The sequence below is a fragment of the Ursus arctos genome, unplaced genomic scaffold (assembly GCF_023065955.2).
Source record: "Ursus arctos isolate Adak ecotype North America unplaced genomic scaffold, UrsArc2.0 scaffold_11, whole genome shotgun sequence".
NCBI classification, from domain to species: Eukaryota; Metazoa; Chordata; class Mammalia; order Carnivora; family Ursidae; genus Ursus; species Ursus arctos.
The window spans coordinates 3,868,061-3,892,363 of NW_026622775.1; the positions used below are offsets into that span (position 1 = coordinate 3,868,061).

At 42.0% G+C, this 24,303-nt stretch overlaps 1 protein-coding gene across 6 annotated transcripts in view; it reads left to right on the forward strand.

Annotated features, from left to right (window-relative positions):
* SGMS2 (sphingomyelin synthase 2) overlaps positions 1-12,544 on the forward strand; it is a 156,981-nt gene extending 144,437 nt beyond the window's left edge. For all 6 annotated transcript variants that reach the window (XM_057309993.1, XM_057309994.1, XM_057309996.1 and 3 more), the window contains 3 exons: positions 1,977-2,130; positions 6,166-6,332; positions 7,858-12,544. In XM_057309993.1, coding sequence (XP_057165976.1) covers positions 1,977-2,130; positions 6,166-6,332; positions 7,858-8,061 — 525 coding nt within the window. In that variant the 3' untranslated portion in view covers positions 8,062-12,544. The remainder of the gene's footprint in view (positions 1-1,976; positions 2,131-6,165; positions 6,333-7,857) is intronic.
* The last annotated feature ends 11,759 nt before the right edge of the window (positions 12,545-24,303 follow it).

Genomic DNA, 24,303 nt, shown 5'->3' on the forward strand with positions numbered 1-24,303 from the left:
CTATCTTTTCGAGGCAGGATCACCTGTTACTTGGCATGTTGGTGTAAGGACTATCGAGTCTTTTTTTTTTTTTTTAAGATTTTATTTATTCATTTGAGAGAGAAAGAGCCAGAGTGGAGGGGAAAGGCAGAGGGAGAAGCAGACTCTTCACTGAGCAGGGAGTCCGATGCGGGACTTGATCCCAAGACCCAGAGATCATGACCTGAGCCGAAGGCAGACGCTTAACTGACTGAGCCCCCCAGGCGCCCCAGGACTATCAAGTCTTGATAAAATATCTATGTTCTGGTTCTGCCCCCTGGGCTCACCCCAAGCAGACTTCTGAAGAAAGGTATTGCTTACCTTACCCTCTCGTCCTGTTTTATACTGTTTTCTCTTGCAGAGCCTTGTTCTCAACTACCAACCAGTCGTGGTGTGTTTGCACTTTTTATATGGGTCATCGGAATACCAGAAAGCTTTCTAGAGCCATATGAATTTTTTTTTAATCAGGAAGATTCCAGGCTCCCCAGTAGTGATGTTTTAGGCAAGGAGTCCTGCCCCGATTCCTACTGTACTGGACAGGATGGTTTTCCACTTGCTTTGGAGGCTGAGTTTCTGTACTCCCAGACCCTCCTTCCATCTACCTGTACTCATCCTCCCCTCCTTCACCCCCTTGCATCCACTTGGGCAGCATACTACCTGTCTTCACCACCTGTTTAACCACCATGATGGCTGGACTGGGCTTGCTTCAGGGGCCAGTTGCCCAAAAGGGTCATTATTGAGTGTAAAAGGCAGCATGTCCTAGAACTGGCCCCCAGGTCCCAAATGACTAGTTGTTAGTGGTCTTTCGGTATTTTTCTTCTCATGTGTACTATTACCTGAATATATTTCTGAGGATCATTCTTTGATTTTCTAAGATTGTTCACCTAATACTAGATTGATCTGAAACCCTCTCTCTGGCTCCCGAGCATTTCCGTATTCCAATTTTCCATGCCTACCATTTTGACCCACTCAGTCTACTACTCCTTCCTATTTGCTTCAGTTTTAATGGGATGTAAACTTTTGACTATTGGGTCAAACTCCTGTCCTAGCCCATCATTGTTTCCTATGTCATCATGGTGGCTTCTAGGGGCTTCTACTCCATTGTCCAAGGGAGACCCTCTGCAACAGCACACAGATTATTTCCTTGGAGGATGTTTTTCCTGATCAAAGCTACTCAGTTTTAAAGCTGCCAATACATCTCTGATCCATTGCAAACCTATTTAAATTATGTAATGTGTTGCAGCTCCACTTCTTTTTTTTTTTTTTTTTTAAGATTTTATTTATTTATTCGACAGAGATAGAGACAGCCAGCGAGAGAGGGAACACAAGCAGGGGGAGTGGGAGAGGAAGAAGCAGGCTCATAGCGGAGGAGCCTGATGTGGGACTCGATCCCATCACGCCGGGATCACGCCCTGAGCCGAAGGCAGACGCTTAACCGCTGTGCCACCCAGGCGCCCCCGCGGCTCCGCTTCCTGACTGTAAATGTCTGGATCAGATGTATGACAGCTCCATGTACACTTCAGGCTGCCCGCTTAACACAAGGTCCCGAATACACTTTAGAATATTAGTAATGTGGTACTCAGCTGAATCAAATATTAACCATCCAAAACCCTAACTTCCCCCTACAAGGAGGAGAGAAAGTAGCTTTGATCTTTTTAGTGCATAGCTGTGGTGAAGTCATTGGTTATTAATATTTTTAAAAGCTTTGCCCAAGGACACACCACCACCAAAACATATTATTAGTAACACACTGAATAATTTAAAACGTGTCACTAAAACTCTCCAGTACAACAAATAAAACCTAATTTGAGGAGCTGACCCCCTTGGCTTCTTTTTGACTTTTTAAGTTAAAAAGAAAAAAAGCACAACCTGGTAACCTTTCTAAGTATCACACAAATTAGGCTGAAGTGTGATTTTTATCAGCTTGTAGATTTTCTTCCTGATCTTGTGTCTTTCAGCTCAACGGAGACTCTCAGGCAAAAATACAACGGATTCTACGGTTGATTTCTGGTGGTGGATTGTCCATAACCGGGTCCCATATCTTGTGTGGAGACTTCCTCTTCAGCGGCCACACCGTTGTGCTGACACTTACTTATTTGTTCATCAAAGAATGTGAGTACTAACTCCTTCCCCCTCTGTGGATTACTGTAGTGGGAGGGACCCCAAAGCCCAGAAACTGATGGGAACCCTTATTCTATTGGGATTGATAACTATGAAAGAGACAGGTGTGCACCTGTGTGTGTCTCTTTCTGTGTGTGTGTCTCTCTGTGTGTGTATGTGTGTTTATATTTAAATCATTTCAACTAGTCCTATGTGATTTGGACACTGGAGGCTTAAAACTTGACCCTGGGTTCTCTAACATTTAACATGCCTCCACAATGTCTCCCTCCTCTTCTCAAGGTATGAAAAGCTATTTTAGTGTTGTAGCTATGACGAGCACGGTGTTAAGTTTATTGCAAACACAGTCAGTGCACTGGAAAGCCAAATGTAAGTGGCTTGCGAGCGAATCTTCGATTGTATGGAACTTCCATCCCATCATTCCAAAGAATTTAATGTTTTCCCCCTTTTTTAGATGTTTTCTTGTTCCGTTCCAACTTCAGCATTTTCCAGCCGACTTCTATGATTTAATAGGCATCTTCGAGGACCATTTTGTCAGTATTGATCATTTCTTTGTACACAACTACATGGAGGCAAGAATGTGAAGTATCTTTCCGTATTTATACACTTAATTCCCATTATACAAAATCCTTGTGTATCCTGTCATCTTTCAAGGCCGGAGTAATGTCTCCTTTGTCGTGGGGTCTGTATACTTAGGGTACAGAGAGTAGCGTGGTAGTGTCCAGCCTTCATCGTACCTCACTTCTTTACGGCGGAGGGCGTTCTGGACCTTTCCCCTCCTTTCTGCCCTCACCCTCACACTGTGGGACGTGGTAATGGGAAGAAACCTGAGTCTGTCTCTGCACCAGTATCAGGGGTTGTCTCCTCCCTCAGTGTGAGTCACTTTTTGGTTCTAATACCTACTGGTTCTGGTGAGCCAATAGAGTGCTCCGTGTGCTCTATGATTCTCCCTCTAACTTCTGTTGGAAGAGCCCCTGTGTGTGAGGTCAGTTACCTCCCAGGCCAGAGGTGCCCTCGAGTTGCAGCAGCTTCTCCCTAATCGGAAAATCATACGAAACTTAGAGAAAAAGATGTGGATGAGGGTGGGGAGGAGTTGCATGTTGGAGCAAAGCCCCGGTGGGTTCAGAATAATGAAGAGAAGCACCCCAGGAAACTGAAGGTCAATTTTATAAAATGACCAAAGACCAAGTGATGTTAACAGCAATAGCAAAGAGACCTAATACTCCGTGCCAGGCACTATTCTAAGCCCTTGATGCAAAAATAACTCATTTCATCCTGCAGCCACCCATGAGAGAAGCACTGTTTTCCCCATTTTTCAGAGAGGAAACTTAAACATAGAGAGAATGACTTCCCACGGTCCCCGGTTCGGCAGTTGGAAGACGGGGTATTCGAACTCAAGCAGGCTGACTCCAGAGGTTATGCTATTAATTTCTTGGTTCTGTTTAGAATATTTGGGAACCCAAGTTGTCTGATCTTATAAAATTGCTAAGGAACAGTCTGGGTCTCTTGCTCATTATTGTTCTTTCTTTTACTTCAGAGCAATAGCAAGGCAACTTGTGGTTATTTTTATGCTTTAATGAAGGCTCTGCAGTACGTGGAGAGATTTTCTTCCCACGGCATGATTTTGGCTTGAGGTTTTTAAGACTGTGTAAGTTTACATACAGCAGTGAAAGAATTATATTCTGCTTTTTCTAATTTTTGGTGAGAAACGAAATGGCAAATCTGTAATGCTTAGTACAAGCTCAGCTCTAGAGTCGGTTCTGTACATAAACACAGCATTCCGTGTTTGTGCTCGTTTCCTGTGCAATTAGGAAAAACCATCACCTTCTAAATGATAACCGTGTGTTATTGTTCTGAGTAAGCAGTGGTTCCAGTGGTCTCTGAGCAGTCTGCTTCTAGAATTAGATGCATCTTTCCCATATTTCTTGTTTCCTGCCTTTTGATCTGTTTGGTCTCTTTCCTTGTTTGCTCAGTTGTCGTGAATAGATTTGAATGTCGTCAAGAGAACAGAGGAAAACATGGGACCAGGACCATTTCGTGGGCTTTACACAGGGGGGCTTTACACAGTCGTGCAAATATTATCACTGGGGCCTAGGTTCCTTATAAAATTAGCCTGAAGAAGTCAGCCTAGCAGTTAGAACCAAATGTCTTGCTAGAAGAAGGGGGAATTTTTCTTGCTTTTTCTTTTCTTGTCTTGTCTTTTCTTTCCTTTTCTTTTTTTTTCTTACCTTGCTACCACGGAAGGTCTATTGTCTGTATGATTATTGAATGACAACTAGGGCTAGGATCCCACACAGACAAGTGGAGTGGATTAATATTTGTATCATCATCTTTTAGCTCGATATTATCCCTATGGTAGAATGAGAAAGTAGGAAGCGGTTACCACTTTCCCATTTCTACTTCAAAATAATTTATATTAAGTCTTTTCCTCGGGCCAGCCAGTGTCCTGAGTGAGCAGCGGTCTCAGTGCAGGAGAGTAACTGGGAATACGTTTCTGTGAAAGAGCGGCATTAGTATCTCCAGCCATTCCTAAGACTTCATTCCCAGTTCCCCAAGTAGTAAAATGACCGCTCAGCCTGCCTCTTTCCTCCTTCTCTACTTCAGCTTTGCTTCTTGTGGATAAGCAAATACGAAATGGTCCTGGTTTGCCCAGTTTTAACTTCTAAGGTGATAAACATCAGGTGACCTATCAGCGAAGGGAGCTGGGTTGGTGAGAGACTTCGGGAGAATGGTAGAGTTCTGCAGAATGCATGTTTAGTTGAACTCTCCAGATTTCTAAATGTTGGCTCAATTTTGAGTAGTCTCAGCCTAAGAGAACAGTTATGGGGCCTGGATCTGGCTACCCAGGCTGTAAAGGGTAAGGCCTCTTCCAGCTTTAAAATTCTAGGAGGCTGTCAGTTATCTGCTAGAACTTAGTGGCAGAATGAACCCACTGAGAAGGAATCAGGAGCACATTCAAAATGGGAAAGTCAGAGTTTCAAATGCAAATACAGGTCTATTATCTTACCGTTCCACTTGGGACCAAAAGAGCAACAGCCATTTCACCAAAAAATATTGTTCACGGAATGATACCTGATTTGGTATTTCCTCTAACCTTCTGGAAATGGATCCTTTTGCTCTTCTACCATGGTGCCGCACGCGGAACTAAATATCACTATGAAGGTAAACACAGGTAAATAGGAAATAAATTTGTTTGTGAGATTATTAACCTTGCGAGCTAATAAAGCTTTAAAATAGAAAAAAAAAGAAACAGTTATTAAAGAGGAAGACAGGAAACAGCTATTGCATCTGTACCTGTGTCATTAGCACCTGTGTGGGCGGGCTGTGGGGCGTACGACCCTGTTTCACCTGAGGCGTGCTCTGGTTCCCTCTCACAGCCGATCCATATGATGACCTTCTTAGTGGACTCACTAGGAAGGCTAAAACCCACACGTGAATGAGCCAGGATCCTAAGCTTTATATAGGGAGCGTTTATAGTTGCTATTAGCAATAACAGTATAAAACTGCTGAGAAGCAAAATATTGCTAGCCGCAATGCCATTTTTCTCCCCCTGGAGAAATCAGAGTGAGTTTATGTAAGACCTGCAATGACTCTTGCTTTCTTATTTCCCCCCACATTTTCCTTGACAACTACCCTTTTGACCCCTACTGCTTTTCTTTCCAGTGGGATCCCCTCTGTGAGCCAGTATGAGCCAATTCCAGCCAACCTAATAAACAATTCTGTTCTCTTCCTTGTTGAATGGCTTAGCAGTAGGCAAGGTCTAGAATGTCTAGAGAATGACTGTTCCCCAGTGAGTGCCTCTGAGACCTGCTACCACTGGTCCCCCCCCCCGCCCCCCACGCAGGCTCCCTTCCTACCTGAGCAAATCCTGGGCGGCTGACGGTGACTCATTGGGGGTTAATCTGTTTTCTTCTTCTGGCAACTTCCTGATCTTAGACTATTCTACTTGAGGTCATTTTTAGTGTAGACTGTAAGCATTACATTCGTCTCTGGGCATCTTATTCACTCTATACGTTTTCTGCTGTCTAGATTCGCCCCGTCACTTCTGGTGGTACCACTTGATCTGCTGGCTGCTGAGCGCCGCCGGGATCATCTGCATTCTCGTAGCGCATGAACACTACACCGTCGATGTGATCATTGCTTATTATATTACAACACGGCTGTTTTGGTGGTACCATTCAATGGCCAATGAAAAGGTGAGAGCAGTGAAGTCATCCCTGGATAATTTCTTTTCTTTCAGTGCAGTGGCCCTTTTCTCATACAGCGGGGTTGCAGAGAGCTGTCAGTGGTCAGTGGGAATGACCACTGTCGCCACTCACGGGTGTGGTCTGGGGCAGTTCACTGAGACCTATGCCCGTGACTGCCTCTTCAACTAAATCATGTCACAAATGCAAATAACATTTAAGGACAAAAGTGCTGTATAATTATAGAGCATGGTGTTTTCCTGATTTGACTAATCAGTACCAGAATTGAAGAAGTATAAATGCTAGCTTAAAATACGAGAACCTTCTCTATAGAGGCATCGTGGTGCAGCTCGGGAAGACATGCTCCCTGCCCTCAAAGAACCTAATTTTGAGGAAAAGACGGCAGTTATTTTTAAACTTCAAGCAAACTAAGTAGTCCATGGGTTCCTGGATCTGGTACATCTTTTGGGGATACCGCGCCCTCTGGCCCCCTTCTTACACTTCCTTATTTGTTACCGCTGCCTTCTGTCCCCAGATGACCTTCTCTTTGCTTCTGCTGCTCATGTTGAAAGAGCTAACTCAAAGGCCACGTCTTCTGGGAAGGCTTCCTAGCTCTTGCTCCCTTCTTGTCATCCCAAGATGAGATGATTCCTCCCCTTCTCTGTGTTGTCCTGGTCTAGGTGTGTGTGCCTGGTGTCAGAGGGAGCCCGTGTAGCATGATTTCTCTGTGGGTAGTCTTGCCATATTGTCTGATGCATATACTTTGTGAGCAAATGTCATTCCCAAACGGTCTAAATCCAACTCTCATTTGGTGGTATCCACTGAAAAATGCCCTTTCTATGGGTTATTTCGTGTCTGTAGCTTTCCGTCCCATTTTGTAGACTCCCATCCCACCTGCTTCCTTCTTATCCTTCCATCTGGATATCTCCTGACACCACCATCAAACCAACATCTTCGCCTTTCACCTTAAATCTGTTCCACACCGTGAGTTTGCCTTTCACTCTTCCATCTTCCTCGGCCTAGACCCACCTGCTAACGCATCCTGAGACCTGTTCCTCCTGGTCAACTATCGCATCCATTCCTGTGTCTCTTACTGGGATTGCAGGCGGAAGAATTTGTATGAGCTAGAAATGGGGGAAGGGGCCTGGGACCAGAAACATGTCGGAATCAGGGAAAAGGCACAAAGACAATTACTGCTAGGATGCCTGGGTGGCTCAGTCGGTTAAGCGTTTGCCTTCGGCTCAGGTCATGATCCCAGGGTCCTGGGATCGAGTCCCAGATCGGGCTCCTTGCTCAGCGGGGAGCATGCTTCTCCCTCTGCCTGCCGCTCCCCCTGCTTGTGCTCTCTTTCTGACAAATAAATAAATAAAATCTTTAAAAAAACAAAACAAAGACAATTATTGCCTTGTGATCCTGATTCTCCTGCTTTCTCTGTTATGGTACAATGAGTGACAATTTAAGAAAAAAAAAATAGGATGCAAATCATGAAAAATAGGTCTCATTTTCCTTTTTTTTTTTTTTTTTAAACTTTTTACAGAACTTGAAGGTCTCTTCACAGACTAATTTCTTGTCTCGAGCATGGTGGTTCCCCATCTTTTATTTTTTCGAGAAAAATGTACAAGGCTCAATTCCTTGCTGCTTCTCTTGGCCACTCTCCTGGCCCCCTGGCTGCTTTAAATCTTCATGCAAAAAGTATTCTCGGGTTCAGAAGATCGGTGAAGATAATGAGAAATCTACCTGAGAAGGAAAACAAAGGCATCAGCTCTTACACCAAAAGAGTTAACGCTGTAACCAAAGGTATAGTGGTGGGTTTTTATTTTAGAAGAACTGCCTGGTAGATGAAGAAATGGACCAAATTTCGTGTAAGTGATTAGAAAGACGAATGAAGTATTACCCTTTGACTGGTTTTTTATTCGTCCTGAGAAAGGTGTATTCTCCTGCAGCTCTTCATTCATTGGTGACAAGCCCCCAAACTGGGATTTTACTAATGAGCTTGTTAAAGAGGTGCCAAAGAACATAGATTCCTTCTCCTTATTCTTTCTCCACTAAAACCCTCTACAGAATTTTTTCAGGATTTTTTTTTCCTCCAAGGTCAGAAGAATTTGTTAATGTTTTAAATAAAATATCTGGATATATACAGCTACTGTGTAAATAGAATAACCTAATGCTGAGAGCGGTTTTAGCATTAGGCTTGTTAATGAGGGGGAGATCTATGGGTTGTCAGTAACCGTGAGGTGAACTTTGTTTCCACCTTGTCATGGGGAAGGTCAGGGTCAGGTCCGGGAGGTGTACCCGCTGCTACCACCCACTGCACTATGTATCACTTTTACTTTTTTTTTAAGCTGATAATTTTATTTAAAAAAAAAAAAAAAAGGAAAGGTGATCTATGGAAGTATTTGACACATCTCACAGATTTTACGTGTGTGTAAATATTTCACTTCAAAGTCTCTGCGACAGATACACAGGAAACATGGAGCGATTTCTGTTCAACAAGCGGTCTCGTGTACACGGCTCCGCGCTCTCTGCCTGGTAGGTTTGCGCCCGGTCCCCGCGGGGCAGGGAGCTGCTGCAGCACAAGCTGAAAACACACATGTCTGTGAACGGACGCGCGTGCCCCTGGAGAGCAAGCCTGCGTTTCTGTCCCGTCCTACCCTGTGTGAGATCTGCTTTCGAGCTGCTCGTCGGAACTCAGCAGTGCAGTTGGTCACGTTTCACCGAAAACTTTCTTCCTCGTTACGTTGTACTTTATGGAAACACCAAGACGGAGTGTAAAAGTGCAATGTATCCTTGCCTTTTAGCAAGAGACTCAGCTTCTTATAAACTGGTCCTAAGGACATTTGCCACACTTGAGTCATTTTACTTTGATCCTAAAATTACACCACGGTGCTGCACTATCATCCGCTGTTGGAATCAGTCTGTTCTAGACGGTGACAGCCACTCAGTAAAGGGGGATCACCGTTTCTAAAGTTCTTTGAGGTGATGCAAAAAGAAGATGGATTTTCAAAAATCAGATCAGATGAATGCTGTCAGAGTTGGTTGATTTCTTGAGCCTTCTAGTAACTCTGAAGTGAGATTGATGGTTACAGAATCATCAACACTATGTCAGAAGACAGGCCCGTGAGGTGGAAGGGGGCAGTGACATTTATATTGAAGATGAAAATTTCCCTCCACTTAGGAATGAATAACACCCCTAAATTTGTCATTAAACTAGTTGGCCTTGATTTGGTACCCAAAATTGACCTTCAGACTGCTTGAGAGAAGCACAATACAAATCTTTTCAGAAGGGTCATTATTTTTGGTGCTAAAATTCTGTGTCTGTATTCAGTATGGCTCTTTCTCTGAGTAATAGAAGAATCACTAAAGGAAAGGTAGTTGAATTCAAAGGCAGGAAAAAAGACGCTCTTCATCCAGTTATTTAAAACAAGAATGGAAATCCAGAATATCCTTGGCAGACTTTGAAATGCAAGGAGTTTTCTGGTGTTTGTTATTAAATAAACCAATAAGAAATAGATCTATAGCTTACTGGATGTGCTTAAGCCAGAATTCTGTCTTTTATTTGCTAAATATTGACACTTGTGATATTTAAGGTGTCGTGCTTGCAAACACTGAGTTTCAATTCCTGCTGATTATTAGGAAAAAGCATCTGACACTGAAGCCTGGGTTTCGTGCTCCTGACGTTGGTATATTCCTTGAGCTTCTAACTCATAACCAGATAGACCCGAGAGCCTTATTCAGCAGTGTCTTGGATAACCTAATTTTCTTCAACTTAAATAAGGAAAAGTATTTAAGATTTAAAAATCATGGTGTGTTGATTGTTAGAGACCCTTGAAACAGTAACTTGCATTTTAGTCAAGTGATGCAGTTTTTTTAAAAAAATACCATCACCTTTTAAAGAACTTTAAAAACCTCTCTGACCTCATGTGCGAAGACACTATTATTGCTCACGTGTTCCTTACATGTATGTGTCACAGGTGTCTGATAGACACCGAGGAAGCATGTGATTTGAAAAGAAGGAGGGAAAACACCAAAGTTTCAAGATGGGAAAATAAAAGAAATAGAGAAACTCATTTACATTTAGCAAAGCAAACTTGAGGCCTAACCTACCATGCCCCTTTGGAATAGAAAACTTAAACAGTTATGATCTTGCCTTTGAAACCGTGAATTTTGGGAGCTCCTTTTCCTTGCCAATTATGATATGAGATCTTATCCATTATCCTTGTTTTTGTGAACCAGTGCTCCCTTTTGAAGCTTTTCTTGGAATTTAGTCCTTCTGTGCAATATCTGTAACATAGGATTCCCATAAATTATGGCATATTTTTTCTAAATTCTTTCAAATGGAGATGGGTTCCTCTCAGATTCTATTTTTTGAGCTCCTCCACAGCTCTGAAAATAAAGCATTGCTCCTGATTCTGCCCAGAGTGATTTTAAATTTGTTACTTAATTTACTGGCATCTTGGGAAACAAGTTGTGCTGAGGAAGGAAGGCTGTTTTGAGCAAGCCCAAGCCCCGGTCTGGTGTAATGAGGACCATGTGTGAGGTTCTTTGCTGTATAGCAGTGCCCCCTAGTGGAAATATGTACTATGACTTGGAACTCAAACTTGCCACCTTTTAAAGTGTATTTTCAAGTTTTTAAAAGGCATTGGTTTGGTTGTTGTTCGTTTGTTTTTTGTTTGTTCATTCGTTTGTTTGTTTTTTGCCAATAATCTGAAAGCATCATGCAAAAGGGATTATTTTAAAGATCTTTTAAACCTTTCCCAAAGGGAAAATGAGCTTAGATCCCAGGGTGTTGCAATTCTAATCCTTGTCCATTCGATCAAAGAAAATTTGCGACCATTTTACCTCTCATTATCACAATCATTAATGTCTCCCTTTATAACTACCGATACTTTGTTTACTTTGAAACACCAGGTTGGCAGTCTTTCTATTTTATGTTTGTATTTTTTTTTACATGCTAGAGCTCATGCAGTTTCTTTTTTAATTAAAAGTTCATATCTTGTTTCTTCAATATTTTAAGCATTTCCTTTTTATTTGTTTGTCGTTTTTGTTTTGCACTGTAAAACTGTTTAAGAATTTAAGCCGGTCTTAACATACTCACTTCTGTACTGCAAGGAAGTGTGAGAAGGAATTTCTTGATAAATGAGTTTACAAGTTTTAAATCGAGCATATTATAAGTAATATGCCATGTGTTGAAGGCTTTTCTCTTTGTATGTATAAAGATTTCTGGTGTTTTTTTAAATGTCATTGTGTTGCAATAATTTAACTCCTTTGAATTACTTGCTAAAAATATTTCTTCTATTAAGAAGTGCTCTTGACTTCAATACCTAAACACTGAAAATCATGTCAAAGGTACCCAAAGATAAGTTTTTATACAGATACACACCGTATAAGTTCTGATTTATTTTATTACTCATTAATCTAACTATGCTGTGTTCTAAAGGAATCATGAATGAGAATAGTTCTTTATTACGGAATTATTTTAAACTGTCCTTTAAAATAAAAAAAAAAGAAGAAACTGTAAACATAAGCTAATCTAGTCACCAAGTTGGAATTCCTTATTTAATTTACCTCCTATGCAATGATTAATGCTGCAAAATGTATGGTTATGTTACATTATATTCATAAAGAAATATCATTACAAGGTGTGAGAGGTAGCCAGTTGCATTCTTTCAGAAATTTACTGTACTGTTTCAATGTGTTAAGTGCCTTGTTGTAAAGTAAAATTTTAAGTCTAGAATTCATTATTTTCCTGACATATTTTTCATTATAATATATACTGTATGCTATTGTAATAGTTTTATTAAATGCTTATATTTTAATCAAACATGTAAATTTCAGAAGCTCTTTTCTCCTACCCCCAGTACCTTAATCATTGGTCTATCATATGGGATTTGCGTTCAGGCTTGTTCTTATTTTTTAAAGAGGATATTATCTTTGTTTAGAAATATTTTCCGTGATTGTGCTTTTGTGTTTGTAAAAACATTTCAGGAGGAATTTAGGAGTGGAACTATAGTTTATACTTCTAAAAATGCCATTTTACATTTACATTTTAAGTGCCTAATTGTTAAAAACTAATTTAAGTTTTTACTCTAAAGAGGATATGTGTACTTGGTTTCTAATCTCTTTGGCTTTGCTTAAAAAAATATAGCAAAAAAAAAAAAAAAAAGCAAGAGCCTATACTTTGTATTTACCAATAAACCACAGTGACATCAACGGTCTTTTCAAAATTAGTATTACTGTTTCTTTCTATTTAAAAAAGTGTTTTCTTTAAAGGTTTTAAATTTTTGTTTGGTTTTAAGTACTTATTAAAACCACAAGAGGATTATTTTCTCCAAGCACTATTTTAAAAATAAGGCGATAACCTTTAATTAATAGAACTGTAAGTAAACTGGCATGTGTTATTTTCCCACCCTCGGACTTAAGGTGAAAAATAATTCAGGGTAATATAAGGTCATTCATGGAGAAGTAACAAGTCAGCTACACACTCCATGATTCTGATTTCCACTGTTCTGTTCCCACAAAAGGACAAAATCATTAATGCTTCAAGGAAAGCAGGGTCCTTTCTGTTCCTCGGTTCTGAAGGAAATGTCATCCTCATGCCTTCCCTAGTGGGGCCCTGGGGTGATGTCCTCTCCTGGACCTGCCACCACCCCTGCCTTTGCGGAGGGCAGCCAGTGGTTTTTGGAGCCCTGAGGAAAGATGACGGCTTGACCCCCGAGGAGAGGCTTAGTAAAAGCAGTTCAGTGGGGCAAGGGGAGTGGGATCATATGGTTCAAGGGTTAAGATGTTGGATATAGTTCAGGTTTTTTCTTTAGATGATCTGGGCACGATAGAGTACGGATCAGAATAGTCTTTCTGCCACCTGCCCCTGAGCCTTGCGTGGAAAGCTAATCTCCCTGATGACCCCGCTCTCCTGCGTGAAACACGGGCCTGCGGGTTTCGGTGGCCGCCGGCTCGGAGAGCGGCCGCACCTGGAGGGCAGGCCACAGGGACCTGATGCCATGCCCTCCAGGCCTCGACCTCTGACGTTTGCTTTTCTTCTAATAGAGGAGACTGCCAGAAGCAGAACACTGGCTCGCTCACTAGTGTGCGTTAGACTAGGAACGTGTACGGACCACCGTGTCCGAACGATGCAGATTTCATTCCTGTGCGGCTCCCGGAAGGAGGCGTAGCATTTCGGTTGTTTTATGCCTGACATACATTCTTAATCTTCACAAAAGCCTGTGAAGTAGGTAAGGAAAGGAGCAGTGACCCCATTTTGTGAGATGAAAGAGCTCTTCAGTGTCAGCTGGCCCTCGAGTTTCGTTTTCTCTCTCCTGCTGCCTTCCTGTCATAATTCCTATGCCCCCATTACCATTTGTTAGAGGTGCGCGCGCGTGTGTGTTTGCTTTTTGTTTTGAGGGGGGAGTTTATTCCCTTATTAGCCGGTTAGTTTGTTAAGAGGGAAACTGGTCCTCGGAACGGTTTTTGTGTGTGTGAAATGCTACTACTTTTTCTTATACTTGGCAATTCATTGCATATCGGAGGGGGGGAAATTCAGTGCTAAATACCCGAATGCAGAAGAGTCCCCAAGTGTCTGAGCTCACAGGTCTGCCGGATGACCGCACAGTCACTGTGTCACTTACAGGATGCCACAGTATTTTACACTGTCTTGAACAGGGTAACACGGGGAACAACAAAGTGCGTAGGGGCTTTATCTCTGTGACTCTCGGGAATGTTCCCAAAAGAATGTCAAAAGGAGGAGAGATGGGATGACCTGCTTTCAGAGGACAGCAACAGTCTGAGGAAATGAGCAGGGTTCTTGGGAGTCATTGTAGTCTGCCTTGATTCGAGACTCCCCCCAGGACCAAAGTGAAGCCATAGGAATTGTTGGTCCTGCCATGAACTGGTGAGTTCTCTGTTCTAAAAACTGGCCCAGGCCAACATGTGTGCTTGTTTCTGGACAGGTTTCTGGGTGCATGACTTCAGTGCTTAAATCCAAGCATTTATCTCTTTTTCTTTCAAAGTTCCCTTAATCATGTATTGCTTTGGATGAAGAGAAGCTCCTCTTGAGTCAGCCGCCATGTGTCAGGCGCCGCTAATTGGTTTACTGGTGTTTAACGCTCACAGCGTGCACCGGGGCGTCTCCTCACGCTCCCTCTTTAACTGAGGGAACTCAGGTAAATGGGGGCAAGGAGCACAATGATACGAAGCCCAGGAATGCCAAAACCCATAATTAATTTTCCTGTTGCTCCAGAGTAACAGAAGAGCCACCCGTGTGTGAGGAATTCTGGAAAAGAAGAAAAGCCTCTTCCAGAAATCTTTCGACAACCAGATTTTGTGTTGTTGAGAGCAGAGTTGAGGAGTGCTTGAGAATGCGCCGTGTAAACATCTTTCACCCACATTTTGACCATTGATGTGGTGAATGGGGCAAAACCCTCTTGCCCCCATCCCCCTCCTTCCATCTCACACCTGCTTGAGGCCGATGGCAGAGGGGCTCTGGGCCTGCAAGGAGACACCCCTAGAACACACCCAAGACCCCCAGGCATGCAGCTCCTTGCTGGGAGGAGATGGCACTTTTGAACATATTTTGTGTTCCATCCAGTTTCCCAGCCCATGTTTGAAGGGACGTTTGACGTGGGACACTGGGAAAAAGACCATTGCCCTGGTGATCTCGGTCCGTTTGGGCTGCCGTAACAGCATACTGTAAACGAGGTGACTTAAACCATACTGTAAACGAGGTGACTTAAACCACTTAAACTCTCACAGTTCTGGAGGTTGGGGAAGTGCAAGTTCCAGGTGCCAGCATGTTTGGGTTCCGGTGAGGACCTTCGGGTTTCCTCACATGTTGGGGGTGGGGAGTGGGTGAGGAGAGAGAAAGCTCTCTGCTGCCTCTTCTTACAATGACACTGATCCCGTCATGGGGCCCCTCCCCTCCTGACCTCATCTAAACCAAGTTACTTCCCAAACGCCTCACTTCTAGTACCATCCTACTGGGGTTAGGGTTTCGACATCAAGATTTTAGGGACACGAACATGTGGTCTGGAACCTGGGTTTCTTAAATATAGAAACCTATCTTTTTAAAGCACAGTGCGCTGCTCAAAGCATGAAATCTTAAGTGTTTTGGGTCCCATCGCTCTTCTGTCCTGTGAGCCCCGTCCGTGGGTGGTACTTTCCCACAGCTGTCAACGAACAGTGCCTTCTGCCTGGTCTGGCCGCCCCTCCAGTCATCCCCAGCCTCTGCACGGCGGGGCTCAGTCCTACTGCACAATGTGCTCCCCCACCCAGAATATCCGCCACTTCCCACAGAAGGCGGCGTGCCACGGTGGTCCCGTGCTGCCTGGGTTCAAGTCTCAGTTCTTCCAGAACTGGCCGTGTGTTAGAAAAAGTTCAACAGGTTGCCTAACCTCTGTGCTCAGTATCTGTAGGACCAAAATAATAAATAGTCCATGTCTCACAGAGCTGTTGGGAGGACTAAATGAAAAACGAATTATAAGGTACACGTTTAGTAAGTGTTAACTATATTCAGTTAACAAGTGTTTTAGGCACCATGATTCCAGCATTGAAATTATTAACGTTTATCCAGGTCATGCCAACCTGAAACTTCAGCTTTATCGTCACATTCTCTGAATTCTTCCCTAAAATGCACATACAAGCTAATTGCTAAAATCACTGCTGTAAGGTGGGTTTTTTTTTTAAATAAATCCCATTTCCATACCAAATTAAAGTTCCTTTAAAAAAGGGAGTCTTAGTATTTATTTCAGTACCAAATAAAGTTCTTATCACGTACAAGATAGCAAATACTCGCATGAATTTTTTAAAATGTCTTCTTGTGTATTTGAATTAACAGAATTCATAAAGATTCATTGAAAAGGAAATTGCCCATCATGCCACCAAATAAGTTGCTATTCAAATAACAGGAACATTTGCCAAACCACCAAAATGTTTATAACTTGGAATTGTTTTAGTAGCCATCATATCATATGTATTTTGTAATATTTTGGTCAAAAATATGGATTGAAAAATAAAGATTGAAGTGGAAAATCCGAAGACTTTGGACTTGACCACTATGATGCCTAAGGTGTTGCTTCCCAGCCATCTAACCTTGGCCAAGTTACTTTATCTTTCTGAAACATCACGTCCCTTCTATAAAATAAGAGTGAAGAAACTTAATCTCCTAATGTCATGGTGAGGATCAGAGGTAATGTATATAATAAAGCACTTGATACTTGACTCAAATTAATATACAATAAAGTCTAATTAGAAAATATAATTCATGGAATTTTAAAATATTTTTAATTTTATTGTAAATATGAGGGTTCTTTAAATTGTAAGAACTTAAAAATGAAACATTTTCTACTTCGTACAAGATACAAATACTTGTCATGTTACGCAAGCTTTTGGATTACCATTGAGAACATGCCAGGTGCTTAAGCTTATTTCCAAAGGGCCCGCGCTCCCTGCTTTCCCCACATTTTGTGCACTAATCAGACACATAAATTGTTTCTATCTCTCCAGAAGCATCCAGAAAAAAATGAGTGGTGAATTGCTGATGTGGAATTATTTTTTATTAGAAAAAAATCATTATTTTTCTTATTTTCTAATAAAAATGATGCATTCAATAAAACAATCCATGGCGCACGCTGGCCCTATTGCCCTTGACTGTGAAGTGAAGAGTGATCATTTTATCTTAGTCACGTGTAGCTACAGCCGGCTCATTACAGTGGGATCAACGTTTGGCACCACGTCCGTGCTGCCAACAAAGTCACTAGATTTCACCAGCAGCTAATCTGTGTGCTGCCTTCTCCATGACCTGCCTAGATATGGGGGGAACACCAGAATTTGGGCAATTCCCAAACAGCCTTGAGATTAAGTTATATTAAAGAGAGTTAAACTCAAAAGCAAAAAAGCCATTAAAGGCTGTTTTGCTATCAACAACCTTCCCAGGGGAAACAAGGAATCGACTGCTAGAACTGTTTAAAATGAAATTGCTCAAACATAAAAATTCACAATATGGAAACCAAGACATTCTTAACCAATGGGTCAAAGAAGAAATCACAAGGGAAATTTGAAAATAACCTTGAGACAAAAGACAATGAAAACACAGCATACCAAAATTTACAGGATACAGTGAAAGAAGGAAATGTATAGCTGTCAATGCACGCATTATAAAAGAAAGATCTTAAATCAATAACCTGTCTACCTTAAAGACCTAGAAGAAGAAGAGCAAACTCAATTCAGAGCCGGCAAGTGGAAAGAAAGAAAAGAGTGGAGCAGAGATAGGAAGAGAAAAGCAGAGAAATCAATGGAACCAAAAGTTGGTTCTTTGAAAAGAGCTACGGGATTGATAAAATTTCACTGGAATGACTATGAAAAAGAGTGAGAAGGTTTAAATTACTAAGAATGAAAGTGGGGACATTACTATTGATTTTACAGAAATAAAGTTTATAACAGTACTACGAGTGATTGCAAATTGATAACCTATATGAAATGCACAAATTTCTAGAAGCATAAAACCAACCAGTGCTGAATCATGAAGACAAAGTATCTGAATAGACCTATAACTGATGAGGAGACTGAATCAGTAATCAAACCCTCCCACAAAGAAGGTGTCCCTGGTGAGTCTGCCAGTTATTTAGAGAATTAACCCGAGCGGCATCTGGGTGGCTCAGTTGGTTAAGCGTCTGACTCTTGATTTCTGCTTAGGTCATGATCCCAGGGTTGTGAGATTGAGCTCCACATTGGGGCTGGTATTCTCTTCCTCACCCTCTGCCCCTTCCCCCTTTCTCTCTGTCTAAGGGTGGGGGTGGGGGGAGGACGCCATTTTTTCTCAAGCTCTTACAGCAAATTGCAGAGAAGGGAACCCTTCCTAACTTACTCTATGAGGCCAGAAGGACTGTGACACCAAATCCAGACAAAAACACCTCAAGAAGAAAACTTCAGGCCAATATCCCTTATGAATACTGATGCAAAAATCCCTGACAAAATACTAGCAAAACTGAATTTGGCAGCACATTTGAAGGATTATAGATTATAACCAAGAGGACTTGGACCTGGAACGCATGAGTGATTTAACATGAAAATCAACAGAATGAAGGAGGAAAAAAACCCAATTGTTTCGATTGATGAAGAAAAAGCATTTGACAAAATTCAACACCCTTTCATGATAAAAACACTCAGCAAACTAGGAATGAAAGGAAACTACCTCAACGTAATAAAGTCCATATATGAAAACCCCACAGCTAACACCATATGTGGTGTTTTTCCTCTAAGATCAGAAAGAAGACGAAGATGCCCCCAGTCTTGCCACTTCTACTCAAGAACAGTATTGGAGCTTCTAGCCAGAAGACTTGGGTAAGAAAAAGAAAGAAAAAGCACCCAAATTGGAAAGGAAGTAAATTAATTCTATTTACAAGTAATGTGGCCTTATATGTGGAAAACTCTAAGGATTCCACACACTCACAACACAAAGACTATTAGTTCAACAAATGGTATCAGGGAAACTGGACAGCAACATGAAAAAGAAACTAGACCCACTTTCTTACACCACACACAAAAATAAATTCAAATGGATTAAAGACCTGAATGTGAAACCTGAAACCATAAAAATCCTAGAACATAGGCAGTAACCTTTTTGACATTGGCTGTAGCAACTTTTTTCTAGATCTGTCTCCCGAGGCAAGGGAAACAGAAGCACAAATAAACTGTTGGGACTTTATCAAAATAGAAAGCTTCTGCACAGGGGCGCCTGGGTGGCGCAGTCGTTAAGCGTCTGCCTTCGGCTCAGGGCGTGATCCCGGCGTTATGGGATCGAGCCCCACATCAGGCTCCTCCGCTGGGAGCCTGCTTCTTCCTCTCCCACTCCCCCTGCTTGTGTTCCCTCTCTCGCTGGCTGTCTCTCTCAAATGAATAAATAAAATCTTTACAAAAAAAAAAAAAAAAAAAAAAAGCTTCTGCACAGCAAAGGAAACTATCAACAAAACTAAAAGGCAACCTGCAGAATAGGAGAAGATATTTGCAAATGACATACCCTATAAAGAGTGTGTGTATAAAATACATAAATATTAGAGAATTTATGCAACTCCATACCAAAAACCAAATAATCCAATTTAAAAATGAGCAAAAAACATGAACGACATTTCTCCAAAGAAGACATCCAGATGGCTGACAGACACATGAAAAAATGTTCATCACTTACCATCGGTGAAATGCAAATCAAAACTGCAAGGAAATATCATCTCACACCTGTCAGAAGGCCTAAAATCAGCAACGCAAGAAACAACAGGTGTTGGCAAGTGTGTGGAGAAAAAAGAACCCTAGTGCACTATTGGTGGGAATGCAAACCAGCGCAGCCACTGTGGAGAGCAGTATGGAGGGTCCTCAAAAATTTAGAACTAGCCTACGATCCAGCAATTGCCCTACTGGATATTTACCCAAAGAGTACAAGAACACTAATTCAAAGGGATACTTAAACCCACATATTTATAGCAGCATTATTACAATACCCAGATTATGGAACCAGTCCACATGTCCATGAGTTGATGAATGGATAAAAAAGATATCACACACACACACACACACACACACACACACACAAAATGGAATAAAAAAGAATGAAATTTTGCCATTTGCAATGACCTAAATGGACCTAGAGAGTACAATGCTAAGCAAAATAAGTCAGAGAAAAACAAATACCGTATGATTTCGCTCATGTGGAATTTAAGAAACAAAACAAGCAAAGGGAAAAGAGACAAACCAAGAAAGAGACTCTTAATTATAGAAGTCAAACTACCCAGGCACCCCTAGGCAATCATTTCCTAAGCATGACACCAAAAGCACAGGAAAGAAAAAATGAGATAAACTGGACTTAATCAAAATTACAAACCTTGTGCAAAGGACAATAACAAGAGAGTAAAAAGACAATCACAAAATGGGAGAGGGCGCCCGAGTGGCTCAGTCGGTTAAGAGTCTGCCTTCAGCTCAAGTCATGATCCTGGGGTCCTAGGATCGAGTCCCACATCAGGCTCTCTGTTCAGCAGGGAGCCTGCTTCTCCCTTTGCCTGCTGCTCCCCCTGCTTGTGCTTTCCCCCTTACCTCCTTCACTCCAGCCATATGGCCTCCTTGTTCCTGGAAAACTCCCAGCATACTTTACCTACCTTCAGGGCCTTTGCACTTGCTGCTTCCTCTGTCCGGCATGCTCTTTCCCCAAGTACCTACAAACCTTTCATCAGGTGACCAGCTGTCTGTGCAAAAGAGATTTCCCTGAATGCCTCATATGAGATAACAACCTTCCCCAGCCCCCGACACACACACAAAGACAGCAATCCCAGTGTGCTTTATCTCCTCCACGGTATTCGTCACCAACGGACACCGTACATTTGTTCATCTTTGACCTGTCTTCTTCCCTAGAAGGTAAGCTCCGTGAGGGGCAAGTGCTGTTTTGTTCACAGGTATTCTCAGTGCCGAGAACAATGTATGACGACACTCAGTGCTCCGTGAATATTTATTGAGAGAATAAATCCATTTAATAAAATACCCAACAGCTGTTTAAAAAAGGTGACATAAGTCAATACTTGCTGACATGGCAGGATCCTCAAAATACTGTCATGTGAAAAGGGCCGGTGAGTGAACCAAAGGCACAGTGTGGTGACATCGACGGGGGAGGGGGAGCCATAGCAGCGAAAAAACCTGAAAGGGTATATGTCGCACTTAACAGGGGTTAGCTCTGAGAGTAGAAAGGCGAAGTGTGTGTGTGTGTGTGTGCGTGCGCGCTTTGTCTTATGTGGGAACAGCCTTAGTGTGTGTGTGTGTGTGTGTGCTTTGTCTTATGTGGGAACAGCCTTAGTCCCAGGTCTATTTCTTGGTATTTATCCTACCGAAATACAGATGTATATCTCAGTTTTGTTCACAATGGCAAACAAAACAAAACAAACAGAACAAACCCTGACACAGCCTATGTGTTGACAACAGGGTGTTGGTCAGATAAATTTCAAGATACTCCTATACAATGAACTTCTTTTTAATCTAGAGATTAGCAAATAATGGCCTGCAGGTTAGTCCATTTTTTTTAATAAGCAAAGTATTATTGAAATATAGCCATGCCCCTCCCCCCACATATTGTCTCTGGCTGCTTTCCCACTCCCAGGGCTGAGTCGTGTAGTTGTCACAGAGACTGTGTGGCTTGCAAAGCCCCAAATATTTCCTTTACAGGAAAATGTTGCTGACCCCCTGGACTAGAATATAGTAATTAAAATTTATTTGTGGGAAAACAACATGGAAATGTTAATGGTATATATTTGTTCACGTTTATTAAATATGTAGATACGATAAATAGAAATATTTATCTGGATTTAAAATATCATAGATACACAGACAGGAATATTGGAAATACACAGAAATGTTACAAATTACCTAAGTGGAAAAAATCAAAAGGTGATTATTTCCTTTTTTTATAGTTTCCTGCATTTTCAAATTTTCTAAAAATACTTATGTATTACTCTTTTTAAAATCAGAATAAAAAACTGACTTTCAAATATCTGGTTTCCTGTGAGTATATTCTTGACTAAAGGAAGGTATAGGTAACTTAAAAAAAAAAAAAGAAGGCTTTTTTTAAAGTAATCTCTACACCAAATGTCGGACTCAAAGTCATGACCCCAAGATCAAGAGTTGCACGCTCTTCTGATGGAGCCAGCCAGGCGTCCTGGAAAGAATAGGTAATTTTCAGTGTCCTTCCTAAAATGTGATTCTTCAAGACCCTTAGAAATGAGGCTTCGTTATCAGGCGAAGGGCCAAGCATGCCACCTGCCTCAGGGAGTCACAATGCCTAGTTTTGTTAGGCAACCAGCTTATACTTCACCTTATAAATACACTTCATTTTTTCAGATTTTATTGACTGCTCGTGTTGTTATTAAGCAGGGTCAAGTTCAAAGTCCTGACAATCTGATCCAGAGGGCAAATATCAGGGACTGCAGGAATCTTTAGACTCCTGATGTTACAGCTCCCTCATTTTACCATGAGAAGAAAATGAGTGTCAGAAGGTTAACAGCTTGTCCATGGCAACCCAGTTAGGTTTGGTCAGAGCTCCTGTGTGGTTTCCACGATGACTTACGCATAATAAACGGAAGTAAATGTTAGGGGAGAAGAAAAGAACAACAGGGATTTTGGCGATTCTTCAACCTACAAAAATCAAACATCAGGAATCCTTAACAGCTACAGCCAGGCTAACTAAAGTAAGGGAACGTTTAATTTTTAACCACTTTTTCTGTTATTCCTCTTTTTTTTTTCTTAATTAAGATTTTACTTATTTATTTGAGAGAGACAGCATACACACTTGGAGGGGGAAGGACAGGGACAAGCAGACTCTACTGAGCACAGAGCCCCATCCAGGGCTTGATCTCACGACCCTGAGATCATGATCTGAGCCAAAACCAAGAGTCAGAGGCTTAACCAAATGAGCCACCCAGGATCTCCTCTGCTATTCCTCTTTATTTACATACTAAACCCCTGGTCACTGTTACAACAACAATGTATCATGTACCTGTTACTGCTGGCATTCACAGTGGTAACTAAGTCTTCTTACTTCACCATGCCTTTTCTCCCAAGATACTGGATTTTTTTTTTTTTTTAATTTGTCCTACTGAGATACAATTTGCCTACAGGGAAATACACAGTTTGGTGTTGACAAATGCATGCACCCAAGTAACCAACACTCCGATCAAGATGTAGAACTTATCTACCACCCCAGGATAATCTCTCATGTCCCTCCCTAGTCAATCCCACCTCCTGGTCTGATTTCTTACCACGGATGAGTAAAGCCTGTGCTAAAACTTCATTTAATGCAATTATTCAGTATGCACTCTGCAGAGAACAAGATGGAGGCACTCATGTCAAGCAGGGGCCTGCATCAGGCAGGGGACACAAGCAGTGAAAGGTACTGCAGCTACAAGATATCCCCAGGACAACCATCAGCTGACACCCCAGAACTGGTAACAAGCAGAACCAGAAGGGGTCTGCAGGGGCCCGAGGCTGAGTAAATCCCTTTAAAAAGGAGAGGATTTTTGCAGCAAACTGTCAGACTCTTCAGACATGACTTCTCTATGTCTGCGCACTCGGAAAAGGCAGCTGCCGCAGAGGCTCTGCCCGCGGATCGCCTTCACCGCTTGAACGCGGTTAGCGGTAAGTGCTGAGCGCTGACCCAGACGGGACAAGGCCTTATCTCAACTGGGTGCCCACAGGCCGACCTCAGAGTTTGGGTCGTTCACCCGCTCGCTGCACCCTTCCGTTATCGTGCTTGTTGTGTGGCTTGTCTTGGGCCCTGCTCTGCGCGCCGTGTAAGAAGCCAAGTTTAATCACATGGTGCAATGTCATTGAGTTCGGAATCCTGAGCCTGCTTTATAGTTGTGTAAACTTGCTTTAGGACCGAATAAAACTGGAAGCCACAGCTCCCGTGTGCAACTTCACAGAGTGCTGCTGACGCAGTCTTTCGTGTCCGGATTTTTCACCCAGCATAATGTTTTCCGAGAAACATCACGGAGTGTACCATAACCTATCCCTTTTCTCTCGCTGAGTAGTAGTCTTTTATCAACACACCACGGTATCCTTCTTTCTTTTGTTGAAGGACACCTGGACTATTTTCAAATAAAAAATTTTGTTCCAGTCCTAGCACCACTTTATCCAAACAAAAAAGAAGTTTTGGGAATTGGCTTTTGTTACTTTTGAGATTCTGCTTTCCGCTGATATTTAGATTTTTCAGGGACCTCCCTCCCTTTATTCTCTGCAGAAAAACCATAGCACATACATGCAACTGGAGAGGAATGAAGTGGGTAACATTGAACATCGGCAAGTTTACTTATTCACGGGAGGCATAAAGGCTGAATATAGAAAACAGTTAATATTCTGTGTGGTCTCACAATCAGATTTTGGAAAGGGTAGGAAAAGCTGCAAAGGGTGATAAAAGGGCAGGAGGAGTAGAAGCCTATAAAGTTTAAACTGTTATTAGGGCCCCAAT